Genomic DNA, 14,086 nt, shown 5'->3' with positions numbered 1-14,086 from the left:
CATTCTTTCTAAAGAAATGGGATGTAAACATGATATTTTATCAATATTTCGAAGCCTTTGGACTTAATAGCTTTAATGGAGTTGTTTCGTGCATTCCTATGATCACAAATAAATGGAAGAAGGCATGACTGAACAAGCAAGTGTTCTCTTTTTGATTCAGCATGATCGATGTGCACTCCTGACACTAATAATAAAATACTGTCACTGTAATATATTTGATTGTAAATCATTAACCTGATGGAGTCTTAAGTCTTTAAGTAAAGACCAAATGCCATGTCATTTTTGCGATCTAGCTAGTTTTCAGTCCGCTAGTTGTGTGATGTTGTTCTATGGAGGGGTTTTAGGGCAGCGCTGCGGGTCTTCTGGCTCGACAGGGGAAACACAGCTTGATTTTGGCCTCACTGCTCGAGGTTCGAGGCTATTGGCCTCGCACGGCACGTTGTTAGCCTTGGCGCGTACTGGCCAGACAGTGGAAAAGCGGCTAATGGCTCCCAATAGCCCAGCAGCTGTCGTTCACACCTCTGCTTACACCTCCTATCATTCCCTTTGTTGAGTTGTGTGTGTGGATGCGTGGAGGAGAGATTAAGGTGGTGACTTGAAGTTTGGGCATGCAGTGAGTCTCTGAGGTTGGAGTCATAAAACTTCCAAGCCAGGCTATTTCAGGCTTCACCCCCGGGGCTCCGAGAGAGATGGAGGGAAAAGGTGAACGCTGTAAAAATAGAGGGAAAGACAGAAGGAAAGAAATGAAAAGAATAGGGATTCCTGGCCATCCAAATCACTATTTTAGTCCTAGTGCCTTTAGACTGTTAATGCTATCATTGAGAAATGTTATCATTCTCTCTCTCTCTCTCTCTCTCTCTCTCTCCCTCTCTCTCTCTCTCTCTCGTCATTGAGGGTTCGGCATATCAATGAGCACAGAACTGCACCACTGCACTTCTCCTCTGTGGAGTCATGACTCATGACTCTCTTTCATCTCCGCTGTTCTCAGTGACACTCACTTCTCAGCCTTCTGCTTAAACTCCTTCCTTTCTTCTTTTTAAACAATCATAGAGACTCTTTGGCTTTTTTCATTGTTACTTCTCCCTTCACCTTTTTTATCATCCCTTTTGTCTCCTCTTTTCCACCGCATCTTCTCTTCTCATCTCTTTTCATCTCCTAATAATTTATTACTTTTATTTTATGTTCCTTTTTCTCTTATTTCGTTCTCTTCTTATATTGTTCCTCATCATTTTATTTTATTTATCTTTCTTTTTATTCTTCTTATTGCTTTCCCCCTCATTTCTTGAATCTTCTCGTCTCATGCCTCATATCATTGTCTCTTTTGTTGCTTTCTCTCATTTTCTGTTGTTATCTCTTGTTTTATTTCTCAGAACTCCCTTTGTTTGTCTTTTCTTATCTTATCTCATAATGGCTCATCTCTTCTTATCTTGTTTCTTTTCATCTCGTCTTCTCTTTTCATTGTGTCTTTTCAAAAAAAAAAAGTCCTATCTTGTCTCTTCTCATATCTGTTTTATCTCTATTCTGTTGTCATCTTTTCTCATCTCCTCCCTCGTTTTTCTCTCATCTAGTCTCTTCTCAATGAGTTGAATTTCTTCTTTCTATTCTGCTCTTTTCTAATTTCCCTGAACTGCATTTCCCATAATTCCCTCTGAGACAGGGCTCTGACATCACAGAGAGTTATCATCAGGCCGTGTATGGCATGTGGGATTGTGAATCTGCAGATTAATATCATAAGAGCCCAGCAGTGGTGTATGTGAGACGGGCTGTTGTGGTTATTGAATAAGGCACTGAGCTTCTTGTAATGCACCGCACACATAACACCAGTCAGCATTCTTCTGCCCACCACTGAAACTACACAACACACACACTTTCCATCCGGCCCACTTCCTGTTATGTTTTAATTATGATTGTATGCAAATAAGATTATTACATACACCAGTACTCTCACTGCCAGAGGCTGCAGATCTGCTAGATCACAGTTCATATGTGCTGTACAGACGTGACGATCAATAACCCTGTGGTTTGCAGTGCTATGTACTGCTATCTACATTTGAAAAGGGGAAGAAAAAAATTACAACTTATCAGTTCCAATATTGACAGAGCAAATCCAATTATCTCTGGCAAACCATTAAATCAGCAGGAAACTTTCCCTAAACAAAGTGTCCTCAGGCAGTGCTGGAAAATGCCCACCACTGCATTCACAGCCAAATGAGGCCAATAGTCTTTAATTATCACAATCTGGAAAACAGATATTCTAGTGTTAATGATCAAACAACGGGCTGAATATGTGAGGAAGTGTGTTTAGACTGTCTGTCCTCAGGGTTGGTGGAGAAACGCAAAAATTATGAGCAATCAATCACTCGCAAACATATTCTCAGTAGCATGCAACGCTAGATGTAATAATCACTGTAAAGATTCTCACCTATGGAAAAGATATGGCCAAGAACACTATTGAGATGCAAGAACAGCATAGAGACTCCGTGCAGCTTTGCATTTGTAAAAAAAAAAAGATGTGGTCTGAGATAGTATTCAGAGCTCAACAGCCCTATTTCTGTCTGTCTCTCTAACTCTCTGTCTGTCTATCGTAATTATTCTTTTGTCTCTGAGCCAATTTAATCACTTGGTTATTCTTTGTTTCCAAAAAATGTCCCAATGTGTCAGTAAGACACCATGTGTTATGTTGTATCCAACTGACAATAACAGTTTGGCAATTTTTTAAAAAGGTACACTCTGTAACTTTTGCTCCTCTTGCACATTTTAGCGGAAGAGCATTGTTTTGGTTGTGCTTTGACTGTGTGGATGAATATGACTCTTCCCAATAGATAATGCTTTACAGTAAACTTTATTAGAGAGCTACATATGGCATTTAATCTGTTTCACTTGTTGAGTGAAAAAACTTTAATAACATTTCAAATCCCTCAGTTCTCGCCATCTCCGAAAGCCAAGCTAGTGTTGATTCTAGTTTTATCACGAGGTCTGTCGTTTTCTTTTTTTTTGCCAGCAGACTCTCCTCTGTTCATTTTAGAATGGGTGATTCCCCGTTGTGACAACTAACCTATGCCAGGCCCACACCAAACAGGCGTCAAAGTAGCAGGAGCAACTTTTCTCTATTTTACAGATATGAAGAGACACGGCAAGTCACGCATGTACGTAATTTCCAGCGAAAAACAATCCTGTCTGGTCTAAAATATAAAGGCTTAAAAACATAATAGGCTTACCATAGGGAATCCAGGGTAAGATAAAAACACAATTTGGATGAAGGATTGATGATGTGAATGAATTGTTTAACTGTGAACAAAATATTTACATGGTGTACCTTTAATTGTATCAATTATTTTTTAAAAGCATTAAACCACAAGAGAACCACATTGTGAACTGAAGGAAAATCCTCATTTACTCACCCTCATGTTTTTCCAAACCTGTATGACATGTTTTTTTACTGTGGAAATTTTAAAAAATATATATATATATTAACTTGGACCCCAATCATTGTCATTTTATGGACAAAAAATAAAATAAAAATCCTATATTTTCAAAAAGCATAAAATAAGTTTACAGGTTTGGAATGACATGAGTGAATATAATGTTAGAATTTTTAGTGAATTATTTATTTAATATAGAATTCAGTTGATTTAGCATCTTCAAAAAAAAAATCTTTAAAACAAAGTTCAAATAGGTTCTGTTGAGCTAAACTATTTTTATTCTTTAGTAATATACCTATAAAGCACTCTTAAATTAAATTGGAAGAGAGGCCATCAGTAAGTATCTGTCTAAGGCGAGTGTGTGTTGCAATAGAACACTTCATGCATTTTCCTTTCATTAACCTGACGGACATTCAGCCGAAAAGCCTTGTACTGAATATCCAATATCTCTGATCATTCGGTGGCTCTCCCAGCAAATTCTGACTGCCTGTCTGCTGATCAGATGTTATCACACTAACTGTGCCAAATAGCAACCCGTTTTGTGTCCGTGTAAGATTGAGAACATTTTAACTGTATTTAAGTTATCTCTCAGATAACTTCACACAGATAAAGATGAAGTTTATGAAGACAAAAGCATGTCTATAAAAGACTCCTTTGATGATTCTGACGTGACTGAAGTGAGCACAAGTCATCTGATATTTCAGTGACTCAGAGCATCACAGAGGCTTTTATAGAGTCATGTTTTCAGCTTATTGCTTTCTTTAAGTGTTTCCGTTTGGAAATGGCTTTTTGATAAATGCAGAAGCGCAGGTCAAAGCACTCTCCAACACAAACACGCACCGGTAATGGGACTTGAGGGACTGCGTGATGCCAGCTATTCGACTTTTTAATTTTACATGGAAAATTTTGCATTCACACAGATCTCACTTCACATTCATACTGATCTCGTCTCCATTCACATTTACCCAGCATTCATTTTTCCTCTGTTTTTTGTTTTAGCCAGTTTTTATTTTTAAAATCACCATGAAATCAAAATTGACAATACATACTGTATTTATTATAATTGATATATCTGTGCACATCATTATTATTTTTTTAATTCATGTGCCCTTAATCTTTAATCAAAATAACTTAACCTCCTGCTAGTGACATCTCTTCTCTGATGACGTGTTTACTGGCGCAAGGGCGGGACAACCTGTCACTCACATGAGATCGACCAATAGCAAACAACAACGATCAAATCAATTCCCGATGGACAGAATCAAGTCCCGCCCTACATATTTTCTCATTCAAGAAGCCGTTTCACTCAGATATTCGTCACACTGGGGAAGAAAATACTATCGCAATTTCCGTATCGTGCAGGGGACTTCTATGCGATTTAAATTGTCAATATTGTCATATTCATTCATTTTGGACTAAAACGTCATCTAATATTGGTCAGTTACTAGTTTACAACATTGCAAAATTAAACCTTCATCCCTATGCCAATAACATTATTTTCCATCATGAAATTTTTTTCGAACCTACTTTTTCTAACTCGTCCTAGACAGTTGGTCTGATTTTCACCAAAATTGGCTCACATCATCTTCAGACCATGAGGGCAAAAAGTTTATAAAATATTTTGATAAACTAAACTGTTCTTAAAGCTACACTGTGTAGGAATAACTCCCATCGAGCGGCGAAATTGTATATGACTACCAACTGAATATTACTTTCTAGCCCCTCCCATTCCGAGGCTGTTTTAACTCCTACGGTGGTCGTGTTGTTTCAAATCTGCCGGCAGCCGCGAGTAATCTCCCCCTCGCGAAAGGCGAAGCTTGAATTTCCAGGTGTGTCCCTCTTTGGCTAATGTATTTTCAAGATGAAAGCGCAACATGGCTTCCGCCATTCGAGTAGCTCACCCGTATGTATTATAAATAGCAGATTATACGCTTACGAGAATACTTGATTAGTTAGTAGAAGTAATTATACATTAATGAGCACATATAATTTTGAAAGAACAAAGTGTTTTTTGCTAAAAAAAATCAACTTAAAAAATTACACAGTGTAGCTTTAAATAACATCCAAACAAATTTGATGAAGAGCACGTTAAAATGGATGTGCTTAAGCGTATTGAGAAGAATCTTGGTATGTGTCATCACAAGCATGACCTGGGGCTATTTGCTGCGTTTCGGCACATTGCCACCTACTGGTCAGGAGATATAAAAATAGCTATTTTTACTTATTACTTAACTGATCAACTTTTTGCCAAAATGTATAAAACTGAATCTTTTGATTCAGTGCAGCATAAAGAGTCGAATGATATCCAATTTTTGCTTATCAGGCATTTTGGGCATCGGCCATTTTGAATAATGTCATAAAATGCGGTATTTTACCGCGCGTCGGCGCGTTATTTGAGTGGACGTTGCTTTCCAATGAGCATGAGCGGTACATGAGTGGAGCATTCACATGGGCCGTGTGCAACTGAGCAGCGAGATAGAGCGGAATATTGAGCGGAAATTCAAATCAGATCATCTTCGGGTCATGCCGGAATAAAGTTATTAAAAGCTTTTTGATAGACCACACCGTTCTCATTTAATGCATTGATGAATTTGATGGCATGATGCCAAACTGATTCTGAGACTGTATCTCTGCATAGCTTTGGCATATTGACACCAAACTTTGTCACCTCACACTGACCACACCACCTCATTTTGCCATAAGCAATTAAATCACAAGTGAATGAATCTATGATTAAAAGTAGATCTTTAACTGGACTAAAATCATACAACTTCAGAACAAAATTATACAAAAATGTCTTTAATTATTCATTGTTGTAGTTGGTCCGATGCTCCCAGCCATGCTTTTATAACTCATCATGCCTTTTTTGTGCTTGGCCCCATTAATTGCTGCTTGCAGCTATATATATATTTTATTAAAATCGTTTGATCATCATAATTTAATCTTATTTTTTATTAAATCAAATTACCGTTTGTTTATTTATTTATGTCACTTAAATATCACATTCACGTGACTTTGAGTGACTATAGACTTTTAACTCTACATTTGCACTTTGCACATTTACCACAGGCAGCCTCTTGTTAGTAATCCCATGAATGAAAAGCGTAGAAACATTCCAGCCCACCTCTTTTCCTCCAGGCCTGTAATTACATTAATTCATAAGAACATTTCTTGTTTTTACCGTCCTTGTTTGCACTCTGTCAGCTTGTCTGGGTTTGGCATTTTCTTTGCTTCTTTTAGTGTTAATTCTAGCCAATTAGGTGGAGTCTTGTCAGACAGGAACAAAAATGCTGTACCCTTTAATCCAGGCGTAAGATTTGATTGGTGCACTATAAGGGTGTCACGATTTCGATTTTAAATCGGAATCGATCGAAATTAAGTCACAATCTCGATCATCGAATTAAAAAATGGAATCGTCGATGCTGCCACGCCCCCATGTCACGTTCGGTCGGCTTGTCAAGCAGAAAAAAATGCGTGTTGAAATCATAGGTTGAAATCTGGTTGAAATGCTGCGAGTCACGCACACACCGGTCGAGAAGCGCCGCGTCTTTGACAACTCGAGGTATCGCACACACCGGTCGAGAAGCGCCGCGGGCGGCGCGTCTATGACAACTCGAGGTATCGTACACCGGACGCGCACTTTCATGTGGCCTGCAATATTATGTTTAAGGACATTATGGAATCATGGGATCATGTCTATGTTATGAGGCTACTGTACAACGTTGCTTAGTCTGCACTTTATCTAAGAGAGCGTCCGTTAACTGAATGTATCCTGAAAATCCGATAACATCAGCCATTTTCATTCAACCAGCTGATTTCTGTAAATGAATGTAAAACATGTATATTGCAGCAAAGTCATAACGACGATTTGAGACAAATAAATTTATATAAAATGTATTCATTTATAATAAATGTAATATAAAACTATGTGAATGGCGCTCTCTGGCGCGGCAGGATTAATTTTGAACAAGGTCCTGAGCCGTTGCTGGCGCCGCGGACAGACGGCGAATGGCGCCGCCGGTGTGTGTGTGTGTGTGTGTGTGTGTGTGTGTTGTTTGTGTGTGTACACTCAGAGAATAAAGTGTTAGAATTTTAAAGACGTGGCTCTGCGCGACGCATAGATTTATCTGTTAAACTGTTTGTTTGTTTGTTTTGTTGTGAACTTGAATGTCATCTTCTGTGAAGAAGACTGCAGTTACAAAAGAGAAACTAGATTGCAGGTTATTTTACTTAAGTTTCCAATTGACTGAAGATATAAGTATTGTTACATTATGTTCTTAATAAATGTTTTAAATTTGACAATGTAGTGTGGTACATTGCGAACAAAGGTCAGATATTATGCATAAAAGTTTGGTCTAAAAATGGCATAGCAACCTGTGCTTTAAAAAAAAAAAAAGTAAAAACCGAGAATCGAATCGAACTGTGACCTTAGAATCGAAAATGTAATCGAATCGAGGATTTGGAGAATCGTGACACCCCTAGTGCACTAACAACACTCTACATCACTTTGCACATACATCACATTAATATAATTACAATAGCAATAAGTATACATAATCGAATCATGTTAAACAACATAATTACTCAAGTACATTGTATTTATTATAGTACTCAGTTATGACATCATACCCTAACATGGACACTGTAATGTAATTAGTGTGACCAAATGCTTAATGTGACCTTGCTTATACCCTTCAAGCTATTTAACATCTTAAACAAACCAGATATTGGAGTAGACGTATTCGTGGAAACCGTCCTGGAGCTGGTAGTTTTTTGCAATTTAGCATTTGCCATTTAGCGTTTGGTTGCTTTAATGAAAGTTATTGAGCAGTGGGATTCATTAGAGACAAATGATTAGATTTGATACACCCTGTCTCTCTCTCAGGCTTATCGCAGTTAAGTGGCCTGGAAATTTAGAGCTGCGGCTATCATTCTATTTATAGAGCGAAAGAGAGCGCAGAATTGAACCCAGTTGATTAGCATGTGATTGACGTGCATCTCAAGTCAACCGGCGGTTCTTTTGCTCAGATTAAAGTTTATTACATATCAAGTTAATAAGATGGTTAACAGATCGGAACACGCACACATGCTCTCGCAGACTGACACACACACACACACACACACACACTTGATGCAGGAGCAGGCAACTGTGATCATTTCACTGGTGGTGTAGAAGAGGGCTTGAGATCCACTTCTTACTGATACTCATGAATGCGCATACACACACACACACACACAACATCCAATGTTTTTGTGGAAACAGTTATACTTTTTTCAAAAGTACAGCATTTGTAGAAATCTTTTGTGACATTATAAATGTATTTACTGTCGCTTTTGATACAATTAATGCTTTCTTGTTGAATAAAAGCATTCATTTCTTTTAAAAAATCATACTGGATCCGAACTATTGAATGGTAGTGTTATTTAAAAAAGTTGTCCAAATAAAAAACATGGCAATTTCATGGCACTTAGACGAAGCTTTAAAACTCTCTTTGTGTCTTTATCGATCTTTTTCTTCTCACTATGTAATCCAGTCTTTTTTAACATCTCTTTTTGAGTGTTTGTCTCTCGTGTCAGTGTGTGATTTGGCCCAGTTGTGTCATCTACCTGTCAATGAACTATGAATGAATGAACATTAGCCTGAGCCTGAGCCTGCTCAGTCCTTCTTCACAATATCCAGCTATATTCATACGCATCTGATTTATATTGAACAGTAATTAAAGAATGAAGCTCATTACACTGTGTCTGTATTTGTTGAGCTCTTATTGTGCGCAGTTGAAAAGTTTCATGCCGGGTGAATTACCCATTCTCCTTTCATCCTTTTTAAGAGTCAAAGGAGCTTTGAAGCTGATAAGAATGGATCGTTGTGATAGTATATCAGCATCTGAGATGCAACACACACTCCTGTATGCTTAAACGCATATACACACACACTTCAGGACCTTCTCCTCGGCAACAATGGTCCTTCTGTCAAGAGCTCGCCGTGGCAGTTTGCCTCAGTCGGCTGCCGGTTGATGGTCAGGGACTGACACTGAGAGCTTGGCGAGTGTTTCTCCCATGATGCCATTTGCCAGTATGTTTGAAGGCCTGTTTCCAATATGCCAAGCATGTCCGGGCATGCGGCAGGGTTAGAGAGGTCCGGCGAGCCCACTCCTGATACCTTGTAAACACACTTGTGAGAGTCCGTTGAGTGATTCGTTATGTAAGACACGCGCGCTTAAAAAAAAGGCTGTACGGACATGCTGTCTTTGTAGTCATTGTGGTTTAAAGAGGATGAGTTGATCCTTCAGGATGTGTCAGAGGGATTGCTCAGATGTCACTTATGCTTAAATATATTTCATCCATTTTTATATATATAAGAATATTTGTGGTATTTCTTTTTTGTAACATTAGTTTTTCCCAGCAAAAACGAAAGTTTAGTTTTATGTGACAATTTCTGTCTTCCCGCTCGGACTTAAAATGTAACTAAACTTAAATGAAAGGCTGGGTTAGAAATTACAAATGCATGCATCGTGTGAAATTGTGTTTAGAAATATAGGTCACAGACCTAATATATATAATATAATTTGTAATTCCTGCTATTTTTTATTTATATATATATATTATACAGTGGGGTGAACAAGTATTTGACATACTGCCGATTTTGCAGGTTTTCCTACTTACAAAGCATGTAGAGGTCTGCAATTTTTATCATAGGGAGTATTCTTCAACTGTGAGAGACGGAATCTAAAACAAAAATCCAGAAAATCACATTGTATGATTTTAAAATAATTAATTTGCATTTTATTGCATGACATAAGTATTTGATCACCTACCAACCAGTAAGAATTCCGGCTCTCACAGACCTGTTTTTCTTTAAGAAGCCCTCCTGTTCTCCACTCATTACCTGTATTAACTGCACCTGTTTGAACCCGTTACCTGTATAAAAGACACCTGTCCACACACTCAATCAAACAGACTCAAACCTCTTCACAATGGCCAAGACCAGAGAGCTGTGTAAGGACATCAGGGATAAAATTGTAGACCTGCACAAGGCTGGGTTGGGCTACAGGACAATAGGCAAGCAGTTTGGTGAGAAGGCAACAACTGTTGGCGCAATTATTAGAAAATGGAGGAAATTCAAGATGACGGTCAATCTCCCTCGGTCTGGGGCACCATGCAAGATCTCACCTTGTGGGGCATCAATGATCATGAGGAAGGTGAGGGATCAGCCCAGAACTACACGGCAGGACCTGGTCAATGACCTAAAGAGAGCTGGAACAACACTCAAAGAAGACCATTAGTAACACACTACGCCGTCATGGATTAAAATCCTGCAGCGCACGCAAGGTCCCCCTGCAAGCCAGCGCATGTCCAGGCCCGTCTAAAGTTTGCCAATGACCATCTGGAAGATCCAGAGGAGGAATGGGAGAAGGTCATGTGGTCTGATGAGACAAAAATAGAGCTTTTTGGTCTTAACTCCACTCGCTGTGTTTGGAGGAAGAAGGATGAGTACAACCCCAAGAACACCATCCCAACCGTGAAGCATGGAGGTGGAAACATACTTGTTCAAATACTTGTTCTCCTCACTGTATATATAATTTTTAGGGAAAAAAATCTTATTGTTCAACCCTGGGTCTTGGGCAAAAGTATGAGTGAAAAATCTACAATAAACTAGAGAATTTCAAAACCGAAAATTCGATTTTTGTCATTTATTACTGAAAATCACACCTCGCACAACAATAGTGAACAGTTTTTGAACAATTTTTGAACAAATCTCCTTCTCCACTCGACGCTGTTTGTACATACTGTAGCTGTCCCTTACTATGGTACAATCCCTTGCAAGGCTACAGAGTCCTCTGATTAGCTACAATACGTCATGGTAACCTTCCTCTGATTGGGTAAGAGAAATATTCCTCCCAGCAGCAATTTTTTCATTGTCGTTGCACGTGGAATCTACCAAACAACATCAATTTCATTGGCCTTTTTACGCAGTGGTATTACGCAAAAAGGAAGTGTGTATATATACAAACTGGATACAACTGTTTTCAGCGGAATCTGAGGAAGACGGCAAAAAAGCCGCACCTCTCTATCATTAATAGTTTTTAAGATAATTGCACATTTTTAAAAGTATGCAATTTTGGGCGGTACTGCCCAATCCGTCCCCAGAGCATTAAATATTTATTAATATGTAAATGTACGTAGTCAAATGTTAATGTACTTCTGATATTATAATGGTTTTTAATTCAACTTTACATTTCATGTGCATATCTTCTTATTTGAGGGATCTGGCTTCTTCCTTACTGTTCTGTGTTACTTAAATGGCTTCCACCCACATTCAGACATATTTCCTGTGAGCCCTCATATTTTCAAATGTCCTCTTTTCATGCAGTATGACCAATTTTTCCATCTAATATCCATAAAATCCTGTTTTCCATTAAATATCCCCTCTACGCAATACATATAGTCCACAAACAGTCATTACACTAGGATTTCTCTGGACTCAGATATTGAAAACATTCAAATGAGAAGCATCACTGATGAGATGTGCATCTCTTCTCCAGAATGTATTACATGACGAGCCCCATTTACACAAGTGTTTAATTGTGGCATATGCAGCAGAGGCGTGTGTGTGTGTGTGTGTGTGTGTGTGTGTGTGTGTGTGTGTGTGTGTGTGTGTGTGTGTGTGTGTGTGTGTGTGTGTGTGTGTGTGTGTGTGTGTGTGTGTGTGTGTGTGTGTGTGTGTGTGTGTGTGTGTGTGTGTGTGTGTGTGTGTGTGTTGTGTGTGACCTCAGTCAGTAGCACTGAGGTGATAATATTCTAATGAATGTGCTTCCGGCTTGATCAACACCAAAAACCACTTACAGAATTTAGAATCTCCTGATTAAAAATGCAGTATAATTGGTTGTATTTAGAAGATTAGGTTTTGAGTCTTGGAGAAAAGTGTGTGTGAGGAGTGCTCTGTCAATTGATGGTTTATACAGATCAATTGACTTTTCAATACAAATTTCACCTTGAAAATGCCACTGGCCAATCATTCCTTGGCAACTGTTGCTATCCACCATTTTTACATATAGAAATAGGCGTTTTCATATTGAGGATCTATGTGTTTCACTTATATAGGTTTCACGTATATGCCATCTCCAGTTAAAGACCTTCTTCAGCAAGAATGAAACCCTCTGTGTGTATAATACACAGCACACACAAAAATTGTTACTTATTGATTTATGGAATTCATGGAGTACCACAAAATTGCCCAACTGCACTTTTTGCACACCTTGCTCTTTTGATAAACACACCTTCATACAACCAATACTTTTAAACTGCAGTATCCTAGCAACTACAATGCTGAAGGACTTGATGCATGTGTTTGTATATACGTTTTTAGTGTGTCTGGTGTGGTCATCACATGTAATGCATTGTGTTACTTCAGCTTGTGTACAAACTCACAGGATGACTCAGTTTCCTGTTGAACACAATGTTCTGCTCTTACTCAGTTTCCTCTGGTCATTCAACTCACGTCACATTATTTCATCTATCTGCTCTCCCTCTTCAAGCTCATTTCCGAAAAGGAAAACGATCTTTGAATGCGTGCTGAGTTCACATTCATACGCGCGCACACCGCGCATCTGAATTGCGCGGTGTACGCGTACCATTGACTTCTATTGATTTTATATAATGCCACTTAATTATAACTTTACCATAAATGTAAACTTTTTTGCATTTTCAGAATAAAAAAAAAGTGTTTGCTTTAAATATAATTTATTTTAAATTTCAATCAATGAATGATCAATTAGATCCCCCCCACACACACACACATCCCCCCCCCTCACACACACACACACACACACACCCCATCCAACAACAAAAAAACTTTTTATATTGTTTGGTTATTACTGTATGATCCAGGATGTTAGCTAACTTCTTTGGGGATCTATGTCTAACCTACAATCAATTGATTGTGTTCATGAGATGGCAATTAATTATCTCTCTTTGTCTCTCTCTCTCTCTCTCTCTCTCTCTCTCTCTCAGTGTTAAGTATAGGAGAAGGTGGTTTCTGGGAGGGCACTGTAAAAGGAAGAACTGGTTGGTTTCCTGCGGACTGCGTGGAGGAGGTACAGATGAGACAGTTTGACCCTCGACTTGGTAAGAAGTGATGAACAAATACACATTTTCATACAACTAGGGCTGGACAATATATTAAGTATTTATTATATATTAAATTAACTGACACTACTTGTTTGATTCATTTCTGTGAATCATTTCTTTGAACTGTCCATTTCATCGAATCAGTTTAAAATATTATTCACACTCAATAATGTTCCCTACAGTATGTGCCATTGTTTTGAAATTGAAATTTGTACAATATTTTTATAGTACAGTTGTCAACATTTGAAGTGGATCAAAAAAGTTCATCAAAGTTGTCCTAAGAAAAGAACGGGTATTGTTCAAAATTCATGTATAACTTTGATGAAAGGTTTTGATCCACTTCAAATGTTGACTACTGTAGTTTACTGCATCTATTGTAGTTGTAGCCAAAAATGTTGAATCTACTTGGCTAAATGTCAATTATGGCTCAATCACCCTTTTCAAATTTGTACAGATGCTTTCTGCAGATATTCGGCAGACGCTTTTATTAAAAATGGCTTACAGGCCGTTGCATTCAAGCTATATATTTTTTCTAT

General features: G+C 38.3%; 1 protein-coding gene across 3 annotated transcripts in view; it reads left to right on the top strand.

Annotated features, from left to right (window-relative positions):
* Positions 1 to 14,086, top strand: part of shank3a (SH3 and multiple ankyrin repeat domains 3a) — a 363,988-nt gene that overhangs the window by 308,185 nt on the left and 41,717 nt on the right. For all 3 annotated transcript variants that reach the window (XM_079620538.1, XM_079620540.1, XM_079620539.1), the window contains one exon: positions 13,434 to 13,547. In XM_079620538.1, the coding sequence (XP_079476664.1) occupies positions 13,434 to 13,547 (114 nt within the window). The remainder of the gene's footprint in view (positions 1 to 13,433; positions 13,548 to 14,086) is intronic.

Source organism: Phoxinus phoxinus (assembly GCF_949152265.1).
Source record: "Phoxinus phoxinus genome assembly, chromosome: 8".
In the NCBI taxonomy this organism is placed as follows: domain Eukaryota; kingdom Metazoa; phylum Chordata; class Actinopteri; order Cypriniformes; family Leuciscidae; genus Phoxinus; species Phoxinus phoxinus.
This window is presented reverse-complemented; position numbering and strand designations above follow the sequence as displayed.